Source organism: Lissotriton helveticus, chromosome 5_1 (genome assembly GCF_964261635.1).
Source record: "Lissotriton helveticus chromosome 5_1, aLisHel1.1, whole genome shotgun sequence".
In the NCBI taxonomy this organism is placed as follows: Eukaryota; Metazoa; Chordata; class Amphibia; order Caudata; family Salamandridae; genus Lissotriton; species Lissotriton helveticus.
In genome coordinates this window covers 1902902318-1902923236 of record NC_136065.1, presented here as the reverse complement: position 1 = coordinate 1902923236, position 20919 = coordinate 1902902318, and the positions used below count along the sequence as shown (strand labels likewise).

Here is a 20919-nt window from a genome sequence, read left to right as displayed (position 1 = left end):
AAATGCTTTTCTAGAGCATGTAACACAATGTGATAACAATCCACTATTGGAAGCCTATTGGCTTTTCCATATGCTTTTCTCAGTAAACAACCCAGGCCTACTACCTTGTTAATAAATGTTCATAATAAACATGCCAGGCCTTTGGCATCTGGAATAACATTTTCCTTCACACCAATCAAGCTTAAAGCTGTTATCATGGATTTGTCGCCATATCCCTCTCAGGCCTGTTGTACTGAGCATAAGCTTTCCCACCGGCATATAGTCATAAACTTGCAAATGTATACAGTTGGCAAAGCAAAATACTATTTCTAAAAGGCTTTACCAAGGATTCCCGAAGAGCAAAACCTCTAAATGTATGGTTTGTAAGAGGGGGTAACCAACACCAAGCCTCATGACCGCTAAGGTAATCCATAAATATTGTAACAAAATGCCTATCTGTGGGCTTTAATATGGAGTAATAACGATCCGCACTTAAATGTTTATTGACTTTATCATAGTCTTTTCCCAATAAATATGTCAAGCCTAGTGCCTTTACCTGCACATTTAATAAAAAGAGCAGGCCTGTAGCTAAAATCATTTGCGTGTACCGCCTTAACCAACTCAGTCTTGCTGTATCAAGTATACAATTTGACAAAACCACTTTCTCAGTAGTACTCTGAAAGTTCTTTTTGTTGATCACAAAGGCCATGTGACAGTTGCACTGTGAATTGGACCTAAAACTCCTTGTAGATTTGTGAATCCCTGGGCATTCCATACTGCTCTCAAGCCCACAACAGCCCTCTGTGGTGCTGCCAGAGATAAACAACACCCAATTATCTGGTTATCTAAGACACTTTACTATGTCGTGTGTGCCCCTGAAAGTTCGAGCTCAGGCAGTCATACTGCTGCTGGCTGAAGCAGATGGATAAATAAAATAATCACAGCTGCATGGAGGGTAAGCACTATTTTTCTGTGGAAACACACAACTTCTGCCCAATCAAAACACGTACTCCTGGCTACTAAGAGGTGGGCTAAGCCAAAACCCCTCTATGTAGTACTCTTAAAAACTCTTTTTTAGGTTGATCACATTACGTTTGATGACCGCTGCGCTGACAAGACCGCTTTCAAAAGATGTTTGTTTAAATCATTTGCTTGTTATGTGCAGATTATAAACTACATTGTCTCTATGCACAGTGCTCAAGAGACCCTGGGGGAAAAGGAAGTGGATGTAAGATCCATAATTATAGAGGAAAAGGGATTAGTTATGAGGGATGATTTAGAACAAATTAATTGAGATTTCAAAAATGTATCCATAGTGCCTAGCAGGAGTGTAAAACACTCCTATGCAGCCCTTTATGAAACAGGCCCCTCAACTTAGACCAAGACGCTGAGAGCAGCTAAGAACTCCCACTGTGATTAAAGTTTATGGTCATGGATGCGGGCCAGAAGTACTCTTTAAGCTGCTGGTGCCGACTTCAACAGCAGACCAGGACTCCGTTGTCATTAAAGTGGACGGCTCAACACAGTGAGAGCAGGTTGTAACTACCCTGTCATTGAAACGTACAGCCTACGTTTGCCATAGTAACAATGTAGTGTGTGGCCAATTTGTAAGGGCCATTCAAAATATATTCTTTGGAAACCTCATCCTTTCCCCTCAAACCACTGGTGCCCTGAGAATCAGAAAGCCATTTAAGTGTCCTCGTCCCCTCCTTTCTCTCGCTCTCTGTCACTTTACTTTGCTTGTCGTCTTTCCCCACTCTGGTCCTCCGCCTAGAAGCTACTTGCTCAAGCACTTTGAGCAACAGCCATCTAGAATTGATAGTTTGAAGTTGGAAGGACTGAGCAATGAAACACAGTCTTGGCCTACTCTCTGCCTGGGATGCCAGAACTTTCCCTGCCATGCGCTTTTATACTGGGGACCACTTAGCTCTTCTTTCGGATTTCATCCATGAGGTGACAGTGCCATTTTCAGCTAATTGGGTAGAGGGTCGGACCTCCTGGTGGATTTTCCCCAGAATTTGCCCTGTTGGCTGAGCCATGTGTCTTGGACTGCCAGCAGGAAGCTGAGGAGTCAAGATCACTAGAGTGGGGAGGCCTTCTCTTTTGTAAATGTTTGCAGACGTTGTTCCTTTTGATTGGCGGTACTAGAGTGGTAAAACTTGGTTTTGAGATGCATGTCCTCAATACCCCAATGCAAAACATATAATTTCATGGTACATACATGGTAACAGCCACATGGTCTATATTTTTCCACTAAGAATGACAAAGTGACTCAGTCATACTGTGAGGCAAGCCAGGATTTGATCCTGGGAAGGTATGACGTCTAGTTCAGTGTTCCTGGTAAGGCTGCACTTGTCCCTTAGTGTTCTAGCAAGGTTCCTCACCAAAACCCTTGCCTTCTCTACATTTCAAACACCTTTTTTATCAAGAAAATTAAACATTCCCTGTACATTGTTTCCTCACAGGCTCGCAGACGATGGAGACCCAGGAGGACATCTATGTAGGGACAGTGGAGACAGACCGAGGGGTCCGGGAGCAGGTTCGCTTCTATGACACACGGGGCCTGAAGGACAACATGGAGCTGCCCAAGCACTGCTTCTCTTGCACTGACGGTTATGTGCTGGTCTACAGCATCGACAGCAAGGAGTCTTTTAAAAGAGTTGAAATCCTAAAGAAGGAGATCGACAAGTCCAAAGATAAAAAGGAGGTGCGTGAATTCCTGTTTCTGCAATGCAGTAATGCATGGAGGAAATGTATGCTTTATAACATGGTATACTTATTAATTTGGCTTGTTTATAGCACAAACATCATTCTTATTTGAGGATGCATATGTTATGTCCCAGACCTTATCACTACTGATAGAAATGGTTAGTGCTGGCAAGATCTGGCTCCAGTTGTAAACTGACTGAATACTAATGGTCATTAATTCTAGCTGCCTTCCCATTCGTTGACTGAATCAATATAGATGGTCAGGGGCTCAGGGTTCAGCACTAATTAGTGACTGACTCAATAGTAATGGTCAATAAATACAGCTCAAGCCCAAAATGTACCGAGGCTCAACAGTATGCATCGTGGAGGTTTCTACACATTTTACATCTCCATTGTCAAGTTCCTGGGTATAAAATTGATCTTTGGCTTGGGTTTGGGTAAGTCTTCCACACCAAATTAGATTCAGTCCTCCCAGACCACATTTTCAGAATCGGAGTACAAGCACTTATTCTCACCCATCAGCTGTGTAACTGTACTATATGAATTAACCGATGCCCTGAAGGTTGTCTTCCATGCTGCATCTGACTAATGTTAGGTCAGTCACATCACCCTACCTTTTCTCCCCTACCCAACCTGCATTTATTTTAGATCTCTATGCTTCATTTACAAGGTTATCCACTTTGAAATATTTGACTAACTAGTTGAAATACTTTAGCTCTCAGGCCCCTCTTGTGTCACCTTTAACATTAATGTGATGAAACCGTAGATCCCAAGGCAAGAAAAGAAGGTAGACTCTAATTTTTGGCCCTCAAACTCTGGAATAACTTGTCTCTTCTTGTGAGACCTTGAAGAGGGGAACCCAAAACCTTTATCTTCTTTCCTTGCTATCCTTCGATATACCTTTGTCCCCCCGACAGCTACTAATCTCCTGAGTCTTCAGATATGCATATTCCGCACTTCACTTTTGGTGCTACCCTTGTGTTTATGTAAAGCTCCTGTTCATGATTCTGTGATTCATTTTAGATTGTATGTCTCGTTGTATGTAAAGCAATTCATTGCTTCTTGGGGCAAGGGTCATGCTTAATAAAGGCATCCAATGAAAATAAATACAAAACATTCATAGCCGATGCAGGCCCTTTAGAATAGGGGCGTTATTCCTCAGGCGTACTTCTTCTCTTCCGTGAGGTGTGGCATTTTCCTGTTGCAGGTGGATAAATAATAGACCTCAAGCTGCAAGAGTAGTGTTCAAGTAAGAAACATTTTTTTGTATATGTAATCTATAACAGATCCTTTTGTTTTGCATAGACTAAAAAGTAGTATGATACCTGGAAGCTGGGTTTTAGAAAATAGGTGTTCGAGACATATGAGCTGTAGATCATATGCTGTGCATAGATTGACATCTAATGTAGGGTCTGGATGTTTGCACTTTGTTTTTCTTCAAAGAAGTCCTTCCAGTCACGAGGTAGGTGACTCCTCCTGTCGGCGATAGTGCGCATGGGCATCAACTCCATTGTTAGATTGTTTTTTTCCGCCACGGCGTTCGGATGTGAATTGTCGTGCTCCGGTTCGGCACCGCTTTTTCGGGCCCCTTTCGATGCGCAATCCACTACCCTCTACGGCATTGTTTATCGATTGTGTTTCCCATTCTCCTCGTGCGCTAAGTTTCCACGCACCGACTTGCACGAAGTGTGCAACCTTTGCCTATCACTGGAACACGACGAGAAGGATTGCGATGTATGTCGTCATTTCGATCGAAGAAGCCGCTCTGTGACCGTCAGGCTCGACATCAAGAAATGTACCAGGAAAGTGGCTCTGCACCAGATCTCCTCGGAGACAAGTCCGAACATGAAGAATCACAAGCGCAGGAAGCCGAAATGGATGAAGAACACATCTCCGTGTCTGAAGCAGACTCCGATGCCAAAGATCTCACACCGGGACGACGGATCGTGAGTAAAAAGACTTCCTTCCCCTACTATCTCCTCCACCCCCGGCAAAAGGTTTTGAATGCCCCACCTTCGAGTTCGGCGATAACAAAAAAAAAAAAACCTTCCTGTTCGGGTTCTACTCGTCCTCATACCGGTGCCGACCTGAAACCTTTGGCATCAAAATCCAAACACTGTCTGGTGTCTGTGACACCAGTGTATAAGGCTAAATCTTCGGAGCCAAAACTTCGAAGGCGAAACTTTCGGCACCAAAACCGGCGTCTAAAGAAAATACTTCAACTAAAGAGCCTCTGACCGATATTCCACCTTCGGATCTGAAACAGAAGGAGATTGTGATTAATCCAGAAACTGGACAGATTAATGCCAAACTTCCTGAGAAGAGGAAAATGGGCTTACATGAAGACTACCACATTCCTCTAAAAAGGAAATTGTGGGTACTAACCATACATTCCACCTTCTTCAATCATTGATCCACATTTACTCATTACATCTACATATTCTCCTTCTCCACCACCATCACCTGACCCACAGGATACAGGGGATGGGGATATAGATGACTACACACCACAGGATACTGACCCATGGGATATTTATAATGCTAACCCTCAACCAGATAATGACTCTGACCTATATCCATCCAGATCTTCCCCTCCAGATGATAGATATATTGAGCTTGTTAACAGAGCTGCACAATATCATGGAGTAGAGCTTCATAAAGAGACTTTAGAGGAGAATTATTTGTTTGCCACACTAAGTTCATCTCAAAGGGCTACAGAAACATTACGAATGTTAAAGGGTATTGTTAAACATACTGATGACATCTTTAAAGACCCTGTAAGCGCTAAAATCATCCCTTCCAGGGTAGAGAAAAAGTACAAATCTGCACCTAATGACCCTGTATATATCAAAGGCCAGTTACCTTTGGACTCTGGTAGTTTCCAATGCTTGCAAAAGAGCAACTCGCAAACAACAGGCAAGCTCCTCCTCTTGATAAAGAGTCCAAATTAATTGACACTTCGGGCAAAAGGGTAGCACCACAAGAAGCTAATCATTGGCGCATTGCCAATGCTCAAGCACCATTGGCACGGTATGATAAAGCTCATTATGATGAGCTCGAAAAGCTCATTTAATTTCCTCCTGATGAGCATAAGTCTTGAGCTAGTGCCCTTATTCAAGAGGGTAAATTAATAACTAATACATCTATCAGGTATGTTCTATATCAGGCAGACACAACAGCTTGGGCAGTAAACACTAGTGTACTGCTCTGTAGACATGCTTGGTTAAGAATTTCAGGATTCAAGCCTGAGGTACAAGCCTCTATTTCTAATCAACCCTTTGACAAAGAACATCTCTTTGGTCCAGCTGTTGATACATCACTAGTAAAGATGAAAAAGGATACTGAAGTTGTTAAGTCCATGGGGGCCTTACAATCACCTTTCAACAGAGGATCCTTTTGTCGCTCATTTTACAGGGGCGGCTCCAAAAATATGTCTGCAGACAATCCCTCCTCCTCTTACAAGGGCAACAATCAGTCATCCTCTTCAAGAGGTTATTTTAGAAGTGGATATAGAGGAAACAACGGCAAGGGAAGAGGCAGAGGTAACTCAACACGTACTTCCCCTGCAAACACCAAACAGTGACTTCCTTTCCATACCCCTGACCATTCCACTCCTGTTGGGGGACATCTATCCCAATTTCTACCCATTTGGAAAACGATTACATCAGACAAATGAGTTCTACAAATTATCCAATCTGGTTTTTGCCTGGAGCTTACAAGCAGTCCACCGAACATTCCTCCAAGGTCACACCTTATGTCACACAAACATCTCACCCTTCTAAAAAAAAGAGGTTCTCTCTTTGTTGCAGGAAGGTGCAATAGAACCAGTCCCTTTACCATACCAGGAATGTACTCCCTCAACTTTCTAATTCCCAAAAAGGATGGCTCTCTCAGACCTGTATTAGACCTCCGAGAACTAAATCTATACATTCAGTCTAGCCATTTTCATATGGTAACGCCCCAAAAAGTGCTTCCCATTCTTCAGCAAGGCGACTTTCTCTCCACTCTGGTTTTAAATGACGCTTACTTTCATATTCCAATACAGACTGCGCACCACAAATACCTCAGGTTTGTGGTAGCAGGTCAGCACTATCAATTCAATGTCCTCCCATTCGGAGTAACAACCGCACCCAGGGTTTTCACAAAATTCTTGGCAGTAGTCGCAGCCCATCTAAGAAGACAACATATTCGTGTCTTCCCATACTTAGACGACTGGCTCAGAAAGGCCAGCTAGCACAACAGCCGTCTACGCCACACACAAAAAAACTGTGCAATTCCACCATGTGTGTGTGTGTGTGTGTGTGTATTGGACTTGTAAAGCGCACAGCTGCCCGTGAGCGTCCCGGCGCTGAAGACCGCTGGGGAACCCGTCCTGGCTTTCCCTGTGAGATGGTCCCTTCTGGGTATCTCCAAGGTGAAACCAGGCATCCCCGGCGTCTGTGGGAGGCCGTTGTAGAGATGAGGCAAGCTTAATGCCCAGAGTTGCCGAGTGTGATCCCTGGTTAGAGTAGGCACCGAGGCGAGAATTGTCGAGTCCGCTGACCCTAGGTCCACGACCCTGCTGCGTCGGGAATTGAACCCGGGTCCCGGGCCGTTCTCTGCTTCCGGGTCTGCTGCCTCTAACCAGTGAGCCACTCCACTCCACTCTAACCAGTGAGCCACACCACTCCACTGAGCTAGGAGTCATAGTAAATCTGTCCAAATCCCATCTCCAACAATGCACATCTCAAGCATATCTAGGAACTATTATAAACACACAAAAAGCTCTAGCATACCCAACTCCAGCCTGAGTCTGGAATATATAAACCCTGATGTCTCGGTTTCAGCCTCAACACTCCTTACCAGCTTGAGTGTTCATGCAGTTACTGGTAATGATGGCGTCTTGCATTATTATAGTCCCTTACGCAAGACTTCAGATGCGTCCCCTATAGGAATGCTTAGCACGTCAGTGGAACCAAGCTCACAGTCAGTTATCAGATCTAGTGTTGGTAGATGGCCGCATCCTTTGCTCTCTGCAGTGGTGGAATACACAAAACCTTTTAAAAGGGCAGCCCTTTAGTGACCCGGTTTCACAGATAGTCCTGACAGCAGACGCATCACTGACAGGTTGGGTAGCGCATCTCCAAACCCACACAATTCAGGCCATCTGAAGCTTTCAGCAGAAATCGCTTCATATTAATCATTTAGAGCTGCTAGCGATTTTTATGGCACTGAAAGCATTTCAAGTTTAGTTAGTACTAAAGACTGTCCTAATTCTTACAGACAACATGACAGGCATGTACTACATACAACAACAGGGAGGGACACACTCTCTCCAGCTGTCACAGCTATCACAGACCATCTGGAAAAGGGCCATACATCACAAAATATATCTCCTAGCAGAACACCTTGCAGGAGTAGACAATCAGATGGCAGATTTGCGGAGTCGTCAGACACAGCAAATCCACGAATGGGAAATACACCCTCAAGTTCTCCTCCCATTCTTCCAAATGTGGGGATTCCCACACATAGACCTGTTTGCCACACATCTAAATGCAAAAGGCCCAAACTTCATGTCCAGGTATCCACACCCATTGTCCTAAGGCAATGCACTATGGATGAATTGGTCAGGGATATTTGCTTACGCTTTTCCGCCTCTCCCACTCATTCCATTAGTGGTTCAGAAACTCAAACAAGCGTCCCTGACACTAATCCTAGTTGCTCCCACGTGGGCACGTCGACCTTGGTTCCCAACCCTATTGGAACTCTCAGTAGTTCCTCACCAAAAACTTTGTCTTGCAACTAATCTCCTCACACAGAGCCATGGAGACATAAGACATTCAGACCCCAGTCAACTCAATCTGGCGTTCTGGCTTCTGAAGTCTTAGAGTTTGGCTTTCTTAATCTACCGCTAGACTGCATGAATATTATCAAAGAGGCTAGACGTCCTACCACAAAAGCCTGCTATGCAGCAAAGTAGAAGCGGTTTGTGATATACTGTAATAACAACAACATCAACCCGCTTGATACTTCTGTCCAAAATATTATATGTTATTTGTTACATCTACAAGGTTTCAATTTAGTGTACACGTCCATATGTTTACATCTGGCTGCTATTGCTGCATATCTCCAGAATAGACAACATCTATCTCTTTTTAGAGTACCTGTTATCAAAGCCTTTATGGAGGGACTCAAAAGAGTCATTCCCCTGAGACGTCCACCTGCTCCAGTGTGGAATCTCAACATTGTTCTCACCTAATGGGTCCACCCTTTGAGCCATTGCACAAATGTGAACTGCAATTTCTCACATGGAAAGTTGCTTTCCTCATTGCTATCACATCACTCAGAAGAGTGAGTGAGCTTCAGGCATCAACTATAGAAGATCTCTTTTTACAAATGCACCAAAATAAAGTGGTTCTTCGGACTGATCCTAAATTGCTTTCTAAAGTAATTTCTGCTTTTCATATCAATCAATCTGTTGAGTTACATGTGTTCTTCCCTCAACCAGATTCAGTGGCAGAACCTACACACATTAGATGTGAAGAGAGCATTGCTTTATTACATATAAGAACAAAACCTTTCCTTAACACAAATCAACTTTTTGTCGCTTTTGCCCCACCATACAAAGGCTATTCCATATGAAAATCAGGTATTGCAAGTGCATTCAAATATGCTATGCAAAAGCAAAACAAACGTTCGCAGTTCCCACTAGAGCACTTTCTACACGCAAACTGGGGGCTTCTATGACATTCTTAGATAATATACCCATAGATGACATATATAAAGCTGCTACATGGTCTACACCTCACACATTTACAAAACATTATTGTGTAGATGTGTTAGCAAGACAACAAGCTAGAGTGGGCCAGGCAGTTTTATGTACACATGCTGATGACACGCAGCTGGCGGTCACGTTGAGTGGAGACTCTGATGTGGAGGCCCTCAGGTTCAGGGATGGTTTGCGGGCAGTGGCCAATTGGATGAACTCTAACTGTCTTCAGCTGAACACCAAGAAGACAGAGGTCATGGTGGTCGGCAAACAAGTGGGACTGTGGGGTGATGACTGGTGGCCTTCTGAACTGGGTGTGACCCCCTCTCCGGCTTCGGAGATAAAAAATCTTGGGGTTTGGCTGGATCCAACACTTAGTTTTACTTGCCACACCAAGAGGGTGGCGGCCTCTTGCTATGGCATCATTAGAGGTCTTAGGCCCATACTGAAATTCTTCGATGCCCCCACCAGACAGCTGGTGATTCAGGCATCAGTACTGTCCCGGCTGGACTATGCCAGCTCGCTCCTGGCCGGGCTAAATCAGTCGGAACTTACCCGGCTGCAGCGAGTGCAAAACGCTGCAGCCAGAGTAGTGGTAGGTTTGCCTAGGGGGTGCTCAGTAGCAAAAACGCTGCACTCGCTTCATTCCCTGTCAAGCAGAGGATTAAATTTAAGGTGCTCTGCCTGGCATTTAAAATTCTCAAAGGCTTGTCTCCCCAAATTCTGGTGAATCTTTTAACTCCTTATGTCCCTTTGAGAGCGTTGAGATCTTTAGGCCAGAATTTAGCAGTGGTTCCCCGCTTCAGGCTGAGCAGAACTGGCGGCCGCTCCTTTCGAGTGTTAGCTGCGAAGTGGTGGAATCTTCTTCCCTGTGAGATCCGGGCTATGGACGATCTTCTCCAGTTCAGGCGCGCCATCAAAACGTTTCTGTTTGCTTAAACGCTAGGTTTTTATCTGTACCCTTCTCTCTTTGATGTTGTGTTGTGTTTTGCTTTCTCTTAGCGCCAGGACGCCCCTTTGCTGGGGCAGCTGTGCGCTGTATAAATAAAAATAACATAACATAACATAACATATTTCAGACCACTGCAACAGATACAGGTTAGCCACCACTTTGGGAGATAACTGCTATGTAGTCTTTGCACAGCATATGATCTACAGCTCATATGCCTCGAATTTAAAATGCTACTTACCCAGTATGCATCTGTTCTTGGCATATAGAGCTGTAGAGTCATATGCGCCTGCCCGCCTCCCCGGGTACCTATACCGGTTGCAGTAACATTTCACTTGGATACATGCATTCATGGACATCTCCTTTTACTACTCTTACTAACTCCATTATCACCCTCTGAGGGAAAACAATTTAACAATGGAGTCAGTCACCTACCTTGTGACTGGGAAGTCTTCTTAGAAGAAAAACAAAGTGAAAACATCCGGACCCAATACTAGATGGCGATCTATGCACAGCATATAACTACAGCTCTGTATTATTATTATACAGCTTATAGAGCGGCTGGTTACTCCAACGGAGTGTACCGCGCTAAACACCAAATTAGTACCCAACAGCTGGGCCAGAGGTCACCCACCCACCATGCAGCCAGAACCCCCCTATAGAACAGTGGCATAGGACCTATTTCCGGCCATCAGGGGGACAGCGGAGCAGCCACGTCTTAAGTTTTTTTCAAAACAAAGTCTCCGATAGGCACCTCTTTAAGTCAGCAGGGAGGTTGTTTCCAGGCTTTCGCCGCAAGGAAGCCAAAGGAACTCCCACCAGCCTGTACCTTCCGAACCTTAGGCACAATAAGCTTTTCCGTGCACAAGGACCTTAGGCAGCGTGCAGGTATGTAGGCGGTAAGAAGGGGGTGCAAGAAGCCAGGAACTTTTTTATTGATCATCCTGTGAGTGAAACACAAGGCCTTAAAGGTGACTCTTGCCTGTATGGGGAGCCAGCGTGATTTCCTCAGAGTCTCTCCAACCGAGGCCCATCTAAGAATATTCAAAATTAGGCGAGCTGCAGCATTCTGAACCTTCTGCAGGATGTGTAAATTTTTTTGGTTCACCCCTAGGCACAAGATGTTACAGTAGTCTAGACGCGACGTAACAAGGGCCTGTATAATAGTCCGTCTAGCCTCTACTGGGAGAAGATCCTGAATTTTTCGCAGCATCCTAAGAATGCCAAAACAGGCACCAGCCACCGCTGATATCTGTTCGGAGAATGAAAGAGAGTCGTTAAACCACACTCCTAAATTCTTAACCTTGGCCTTGGGGGTCGGGGGTGGTCCCAGCTCCTCCGGCCACCACAGGTGAGACCAAAGGGAGGGCTGCTTACCGACTTCCATCACCCCGTCTTACCTGCATTCAGCTGCAAACAGCAGAGCTTCATCCAGTTGGCAAGCTCACCCAAACAGGCCTTAAACTTGCCATCCGTTCCTGCCTCCAGGGTAACAATCAGCTGTGTATCATCAGCATATGATACCAGTTTTACCCCATGTCTCAACACAGTGTTTGCCAAGGGGCGCATATAAATATTAAATAGGGTAGGGTTGAGAGCAGAACCCTGCGGAACACCTTGCAACAATGGGCAAATAATGTTTAATCCATCTCCATATCACTCCACCGACCCCGGCCTCCCGCAACTGTTCTAAAAGAAGGCCATGGGAGACCGTGTCAAAAGCGGCGCTCAGGTCTAGGAAGATCAGAGCAGTTGTTCTTCCCTCATCAGCAGCAGTTTTTAGAGCCTCTGAAGCGAGAAGAAGAGCCGACTCGGTACTATGTTGGGATCTGATCCCTGACTGTGTTTCGTGGAGTACTTGTCTCTCTTCCAGGAATAAGGACTATTGACTGTTAAGATGCTTCTCCGCAATTTTAGCCACATAAGGTAGTAAAGATATGGGTCTAAGATTTTCTGGGAGAGCAGGGTCTAGGGAGGGTTTCTTTAGCAATGGAACCACCATGGCATGCTTCCAATTACTAAGAACCTCACCGAGCTAAAGGAGAGGTTCAGGAGCGAGGTAAGAACCGGAACAATTACTTCTTTCCCTAGCCTCACGTATTTTGGGGGGATCGAGTCCAAAGGCGACCCAGATTTAACTGCCTCCATGAGTTTAAGAACCTCGCTTACTCCAGGCAAGCAAAAAGCAAAACTGTTCTCACTTCCGTGACCATCTATTACAGAAGCCGGGATGTGATTCCTGCTACTTCCAGGGAAGGTAGCATAGATTTTATCAATATTGCTCATAAAAAAGTCTGCAACCTGATTGCAATAATCAGAGGAGGCTGGCATTGTGGCTGTCACGTGCTCTAAATAGGAAAGTTATTTCACTACATTGAAGATATTTTTGGTGCAATGTTTAGCTACATCATTGTGCTCAATGTAAAACTCCCTCCGTACTTTCCTAATGCGTTTATGATACAGCTTGAGAGCAGCGAGGTAAAGCACCCTGTTCTCATTAAGGTAGTCCCCCGTTCAACGGCGTTCAAGGCGCTTACAGACCGTCTTTAGGAGAGCCAGTTACACTGAGAACCATTTAGCAGAAGGAGTTCTGCTGGTACTTTTACCTGGTTTCAGGGGAATGATGGAACTAACTGCCTCCTTGATCCAAAGAGAGACTTGCCCCTCAGCTGTATGTACTTCAGTCCCTAAAACTGGGATACTTAACGCCAGCTTATCCCCAAAGGCCTCAGAACGTATGCCAAGACCAGATGCATACTGGGTAAGTAGCATTTTCCTTTTCCTCCTTGGCTTCTGTAAAACCAACAGGCTATCTTGGCTAGACAGCATTTGCTTGTGCTAAGCTCTCCAGTAGAACAGCAGTCGCGACCTATCCTCGTCTGTTGCCTGTGTCAGATAATTATCTATTGGCAAACTAAAAGCTAGATCAGATGCATTCACACCACGCTGTGACAGACTTGCTTTAATCATCTCTTTGAGGACTATTTTCCTAAACATTTGAACATATTCTTGATGCAACCAATAGATGTGAGGCGTATGCAAAGCATGGGAGTTTAGATTTGATATACTGCTATAAAATCTGTTTTTCATGTAAGTGATGCAATCGAACAAGAGAAGGTTTGGGTGACACAGACACACACTAAACCACCTACTCCTGTAGGTTCTAAGATCTATAAATATTCCATGCCACACATGTTCCATGATCTAGAACAGGGGTCTCCAACCTTTTTTGTAATAAGAGTTTCTCATTTCAATTGTGGTATAGATATATTAATTCAGCCAAGCAAGATCTTTAAATTTAGTAAACTGGACTACACACAGGAGAGCTACTTAAATGTAGCTGGAGAGCAACCAGTTGCTCATGAGCTTCTCATTGGAGAAGCCTGTACCACATACCATAACATTCTTTGAGTTTGGTGTTATGAATCCCACAAGTTGCAATACAATTACAATTATGCATGCAGAAATGCCCCTGCAGTGTCGCAAGTAGGAATTCACAACATTTTCCAAAAGTACACCTCAGGGAAAAAAAACTATAAATCTGCACCCATATGATGGAGCAACCTGACTGCTGATTGTTTTAAGAGTCAAGTTGAAAATTTATGTTTAGAGTAGAAAATGCAACGTGGTCTGCTTAATGGATTTAAATGCAGCGGCCAACGAGGCTTACCAGACATAACCATATACTCTAAACATCACAGTCCTGATTTATTTTCAAAAACAGTCGGAAATTGCTCCAGTGAGATTCCTCCTAAGTTCAGAATACATTTCCTTTGTTTGGGAATTCACACAAAAAACTCGACAATTGCGCCTGGGAACCTGGAAAAAAACTCTTCCTCTAGTCATTTTTGGAGAGTTCTATGCCAATCCCTACATCCCCAAAAGTATATGACATGGGTGCCCTCTTCGCCACAGACCTTAACCTTATTTCACAGCTAAACTCAGTGAAGAAGAGTGTGTTCCGCCATCCATACTTGATTAATTTCATACCTCCTTTGCTCTTCCCCAGCAAATTACCTGACTACAACAGTGGTGACTTCTCACCTGGACTGCCCTAATAGCCTGTACTCTAGTCTACCTACATTAACATACACGGCCTCAATTGCGTGTTAGAATTCAGTGCAAAAACCACCTGGGGAAGTACCATTTATGCATAGTATCCGCCACACATTTCCAATTTTGTGTGCTACGCACAACATTCCTGTTACCACACTGTTTTGTCCATGAAATATTCTTCAATCGGTATCTGGAGGAACTTGAACTTGTAAAAACTAAGCATGGCACACACCTTATCTGTTTATTATGAAAGATATGGCAAAAGCAGTACGCCTGACTAATTTTTTGTGAAAAGCATACATTAAGGGCAGTAGGCCTTTAAAGGTGGATTGTTATTACACTGTCAAAAGCCTACAGTCAGCTATAGTGATTGATAGCTTTATTTCGATATGCAGATATATCTTAAAAGCATTACATACATATTTAAAACTGCAAATCGACAATTTATGAGTACATTCAGCGTTAAAAACAAGTGCAAAATAGGGTTGATACAAAAAAATAAGTTAGTTAAAAATAGATTAAATTGAAATAGACAGTCTTTTAGTGCGTATCAACCAAACCCATCTTAAAAATTTTGAGACTCCACAGACTATGGATGGGGAAGTGTCAGTTAGTAAGATACGTAGCGCCTCCTGATGCTGACGTGTCCCCAATAGCCTACACAGAGGTTTGAGCCAACATCTCCTTGGGCGGGAGTAATCAGGGCATTCAAAAAGGATATGTGTCACTGTCTCAGGCCTTGTTGGACAGAGGGCACAAAATGGTGATTGCTGCACAGGTGTTTTCCATCTGGAAGGGAGATCCCCTATCGGAAGGGTACCTACTCTGAACCTGAAGTAAAGAGCCCTATCAGCTGGCATGGTGATCAAATCCAGATAGGGCTCGTAGGCCGTCACGTCCTTGAATCTTAAAAAGGCTGCGGTAGAATTGCAGTGACGGGGATTTACAATAAGTTGAGAGGAAACCCATTCCCAGTACAGTTTTTTCAAGGTAGCTTTTGGTGGGGCAGATTTTGTAGCCCAAAAGACCCCCAAACCCAATTCCCCCAGGAGGCTTTTAATGTCCCTTAGCCACTTAATCTTGTGCCACCCCCCCATTCCCATTACCTCAGACAGCCCGTCGGCATAGGATTTCAGTTCTGGAACCCTCCACAAGCGGGCCCATAAGAGCAGCGGCCGGAGGCGGGCCTGGTCCCTGATTGGTTTGCAGCCCACGTCTAAGAGCACCGGAACTGTTGGGGTGCTCAAGGGGAGAGCCAAGAGGTCTTTCAGAAATTTGCTCTCCGACTTGGATAGGGCCTCCAAGTTACAAAGACCCCATAGTTCCGCCCCGTATAGCGCTGCAGTGACTCCTCTTGCTTTGTAGATGTCAATTAGTGGAGCCACGGACTGTCTCGATGAGGCACGATACTCCTTTAACAGCGCGCCCCCCACCCTTTTGTGGCTAAGAACCATCTTGTTGATATGGGGTGACCAGCTCATAGCATCGCTCATGCGTATTCCCAGGTAGTCGAACTCCGAGACTTTCTCGAGAGGAACCGAGTTCAGAACTGGAGCACGTCCTAGTTTCCGTGGTGGGTGCATGATCAGATATTTAGTCTTGTCCACATTGATCACCAACCCCCTTGCCGAACAGAATCCATGGAAATGATTCAGAAGCTTCTGGAGACCCTGGGGAGTCTTGGCAATGAGAAGGGTGTCGTCCGCAAACAACAGGGTAGGGATCCGTACGCCCCCGAGGGAGGGTGCATCTGCTGGTACTTGAAGCAGGTGCTCTACCACACCATTAACATATAGGGAGAATAGTGTGGGAGCAAGCACACATCCCTGTCGGACGCCCCTGCAGACCGGGATCCTGTCAGTCTTTTCCCCATTCTGGCCCCTACGTACCTGGGCGTAATTATCTGTGTGGAGTTTGATCAGGAGCGACAGTATGTAGGGGGGCAACCCGCGACCATACAGGACCCTCCATAGTTCTTCCCTAGGAACCAGGTCAAAGGCAGTCTTCAGGTCAATGAAGGCCAAGTAAAGACTGCCTTTGCCCAGCACCACCACCTTCCAATGCAATAGCATCAGTCTGAAGACCTGTTCAATGGTCCCCGTGCCTGAGCGGAATCCCGCCTGAAAATCAGACAGGATGTGGTTCTCGTCCACCCATTGAAGGATCCTCCCCAGAATCACCTTCCCCGCCACCTTTTGTGTCGAGTCTATCAAGCTTATCGGCCTGTAGTTCCCAGGGTTAACCCGACATCCCTTTTTAAATATGGGGACAACCTCTGCCCCTTTCCAGGATTCGGGGACAGGTCCTCCTTCCAAGATTGAATTTAGGAGGGCGGTTAACAGTTTGCCCCATTCAGTCGGGTAAGCTCGAAGTAGATCCCCTGGTAGCCCATCAGGGCCAGCTGCCTTTAAGGGTACAAGGGACTTGATTACAGACTCAACCTCCCGTGTAGTGAAGGGATCTAGAACACTGACCTCTGCCAAGAAGGCGAGGTAAAAAGGCTCGTTGAGGGACCCTTCTGCCGGTAGATATAAGGTCCTAAAATGATTAAACCAGGTCTGGGCCGGGATCGTACAAGTCCTCAACGTGCCATCAGGTCTGTTCCTAGATCCCACCAGGTTCCAAAAGCCCCTAGCATCCTTCCCTTGACTGGCATGCAAAAGGTCCGCCCAGAACTTTTCCTCCCACTCCTTTTTCGCTATTTTTAATGTTTGGTTGTAGGTCTTCCTAGCCGACCTGATCCTGATTTGCGATTTTGATTTGACGGCTTCAACCAATGCTTTTTTATTTGCCCCACATTTATGGGTATACCATCCCTCTCTTTTCAAAGGGCGGGCCCGAGTATTCTCCCCAGAATGTCTAGTTGGGGCATTTAACAAATTGCCTATAGCCGTGGTCAGGTCACAAAAAGTCCCAAGCACCTCCTCAGGCCCAACCTCATGGGAGACCACTTTGCATTGGGCTGTAGCCAGAAGAAGTGATATAACTGCAACCTTCTCCACGGATAGAGAGAGCTTTGCCCACTTCAGTCGCCTACCACAGTTCGAAACAGATGATTCACCCGGTTTAACATTAGTACGTGGCAAGGGGCCCGTTTTGCCCTCCAACCACCAAGGAGTCAAAGTGAGAGAGAGGAGGTTGTGATCGCTCTCAACGGTCGAGACAACCACCATATCCCTCACCGAGCTCCATAAGCACACGTCAAGTAAGATATAGTCAATTCTTGACGTGTGGTTGGGCCTGTTGTAAGTGTGGGCTCCCGCCTTGTCTGAACTCGTCCTCCTGTTGAGGGCCCTTAGATCGAACTCCATACCAAGAGTGTTGATCTGAAGAGCCACTTCAGTCCACCTCTTAATCGGAGCTAGCTCCAAGGCCGGGATCCCTCTCTTTAGGTCCTCCTCCTCCAAGTCCATGGTATCGTCCGAGCCGAGGGGCTCGAACGTGCAGTTTAGGTCACCCGCAACCAGGGTACATGATTTAAATGGGGATGACCTTAACAGGCCCTCTAGGATGGCAATAGTAGGCGACAGTCTTCCTCCCTTTGTGCCCCGGGCATAGATGTTATAGATGTTCAAAATGACACGGCCCCGGGCGTCTTTTAAGGTAATATTAAGGAGGTCTGGGCAATTAGTCTGGTGCTCCTCGACTCTGCAATTTAGAGAAGTTGCCACCCAAATGAGGAGTCCACCCGAAGGGCGTCCCCTCCCAGATGCCGGGTACACAGCAGAGATAGAATAGGAAGAATACCCCACCTTATGGGTGGGCTCCCTACTCCATGTCTCCTGAAAGATGCAAATTGAATACTCTTCCATGAGGGCATTCCAGTCTGGCAGTGCCAGCTTCCTGTCGATTCCAGGCACGTTCCAGCTGAAAATCCTAAGAACGGGATCCGTTACAGCTGGGGCGCTGCTGGGCACGGCATCACAGCGGACAACTGCCCTGACGAGGACAAGGGGACCACTACTCTCTCCATTAGTACCCTGTTCTCTGCCTACTTCCCGGGAAGGGGACGGGGCTATATGGTTTGTTGTTAGGGTGGGTGAGCTGGTCGACAGTACAGTTGGAGAGGCAACCCCGCCCACTTTGTAATCCCCCAAGGCCACCCCACATGTGACATCAAGTCAGTAACCCATGGGGCCCCACTTCATTCCTTGCCAAGCTGCCTGTGGTGGGAACTGTGGTGCCACCAGAGACTCTGGGCGACTGCTGTATCTGTGATGTGTCTCAGGATAGGGTGAGCCAAAATGATTCATAGCAGGCCGCGGGTAGAAATACGTTAAATCCACCGCGTCGATACCTGGACCGCCTGCTACGTAATTGTGGTTACAGATTGTGTGTGCAACTCTGCTGTCTTGGAAGTTAACTACCACACAATCTCCTTCTAGGCGTTTCTTGCCGTGTCCTACCCAGCCCACTCTACGTACTGCAAGAATCACCCCCTCCAGGCCCCTAGGTAGTGGTTTATTAGATTTCAACCAGTGCAAAGTTTTGTTCTTGAGGGCCTGGTGGGTTTCGTGCTGGGCATCCTTCAAGGGGGGACATTAATGAGAACAGCAACATATGGGTGGCACTCTGGGGGAAGATCTACAGGTGGGCTTTTTGGGATCGCTTTCGGTGGTATAGCAGCTGGAGAACCAGCTCCCCGATGGCTCGCAGCGGGTTTAGCCTGGGGAGCAGGGCCTACTCCCCTGCCGTTAACCGCTACCTGGGCCTGTCGTTTGGTCTTAGCTGAAACCCCGTCAGCTAACGTCTTGGAATGACCCAATTTCGTAGTAGGAGCTTTAGATGTTTCAAGAGAGCTTGAATGGACCTGAACAGTGTGGGTGGTGATCCCATGATTAGCCACGATAGGAGTTGTAGGAACAATAAGTGGGTCATTACAGACTGCAATAGTAGGTGCAGTCGTTATCTGGGGTGGAGCATGAGATACATCTCCGGATTCCCGCCTACCCAAACTCCCGCCCGTACAGTCCTCCCTAGCTCTTGACTGGAGTTTAATTAAGGTTTTCAGTGAAAAGAAGTTGTCCAATGTAGTCTGCTCAAACCTGTCTAGCCTCTCCCCAAAGCCCTTGACTTGGTCAATGAGCGGGGCTAGTAAGGATTTGATCAGAACCTCTAAATGTTTAAGGGAAGCTGGGTCGTGTGGTGATGCCTGCACAGCCTCTTGTGTAGTGCCTATGGAAACACGCCCTTCTGCCAACTCGGGATTCGCCAGGGCTGATGCGATGCCTGGTTTGGGGCCAAATCCTTAGCAACAAGCTTCCTAGGGCGCTTGTGCAGTGCGGTGAAAGCACACTTCCGCACACACTCAGCCCTTTTCCTTTTAAAACAAACTGGAGGATCATTGGTCGAGGACGGCAAAGTCGAGGCCTGTGGTAAACCTGAGTGTGACAATGGCAAATCCTGGTCGATGGGGAGGCACGGCGAATCTCGGGAGCCTGACCCCAACGACACAGGACTGCCAGTATGGGATGGCGATTGGGTGACCAGGCTCTCCAGCCTATCAATGCTTGCTCTAATAGCAGAAACCCGTGGCAGTTCGACCAGCCCCGAAGGGGGAGGGGGAGGAACATGAGTAGGGATGGGTGACTGGGCCTGTGCCATTGCCCCAAGCGAGGAGCGTCTAGCCGGTAGGAGTTCCTGTGAGAGTCGTCTCTCCGTCATCTCAATCTCTTTCTCTATGACAGCAGCCACTCTGGTGATCAATTTGTCCATTGTGCCTACCGTCAAGGTCCCAGAACCCCCCCACCCCCCCCTTAGTACTTTCCCCGACCGAGTGGACATAGGAGCAGCTAGACCCTCAGCCAGTGTTCAATCACCTACAGTACCTGAGGTATCCGATGACAGAGGGGTGGGCCAGCCCAGCCTCTTCCTGCCCCGGACGGCCACAGACCTCAGCCCGGGCTCAGCCCGGCGCCGCCCGCGCGCGTCCCGTGACGCGGGAGGTGTTCCGCGCTGTTAAGCTCTAGCGGGCGCTGCAGGAACGTCACAGGAGCGCCGGGGTTGCTGGGGAGTGTAGTTCAGCGTTGGCCGTTCCCCTCACGGCAATGGAGCGCTGTATGCTGGCCGTTCCCCTCACGGCTGATGGACCTGGGCATCGGCCGTTCCCCTCACGGCAAGCAGGTAAGGCTGTGTGAGGTTACTTGTATTCGCACAGATTGCTATAGTAGGCTGGTCACCCCATGTCAGAAACCCGGAGGGTATTAGATTTTGAGTTTGATAATCCTTGCTAACCTCTCTTAGTATAGATGTGTGTTGTTTTGAGAACTGTAATTGTGTACGCATTTTTATAATTCTTTGACTGTATGTCTAATGGTCACCTTCTTTGTTAAACCCTGGAGATAGAAGCTTTGCACTGTGAAAGTCCTTGCTAGAGTGTCTTGTGTGAGTCTGGTAGATGTAGTTGTCTGCCAGGCCATTGATTAACAAAAAAACTCAACTGTCCATTCTGCCATTCACATTATGTTTTGCCCCGTGA

At 46.5% G+C, this 20919-nt stretch overlaps 1 protein-coding gene across 5 annotated transcripts in view; it reads left to right on the top strand.

Moving 5' to 3' along the window:
- Positions 1-20919, top strand: part of NKIRAS2 (NFKB inhibitor interacting Ras like 2) — a 158312-nt gene that overhangs the window by 127873 nt on the left and 9520 nt on the right. For all 5 annotated transcript variants that reach the window (XR_013594998.1, XM_078645426.1, XM_078645427.1 and 2 more), the window contains one exon: positions 2445-2686. Coding sequence is in view for 4 of the 5 variants with exons in the window: in XM_078645426.1 (XP_078501552.1) it covers positions 2445-2686 (242 nt within the window). In the remaining variant the exon portion in view is untranslated. The remainder of the gene's footprint in view (positions 1-2444; positions 2687-20919) is intronic.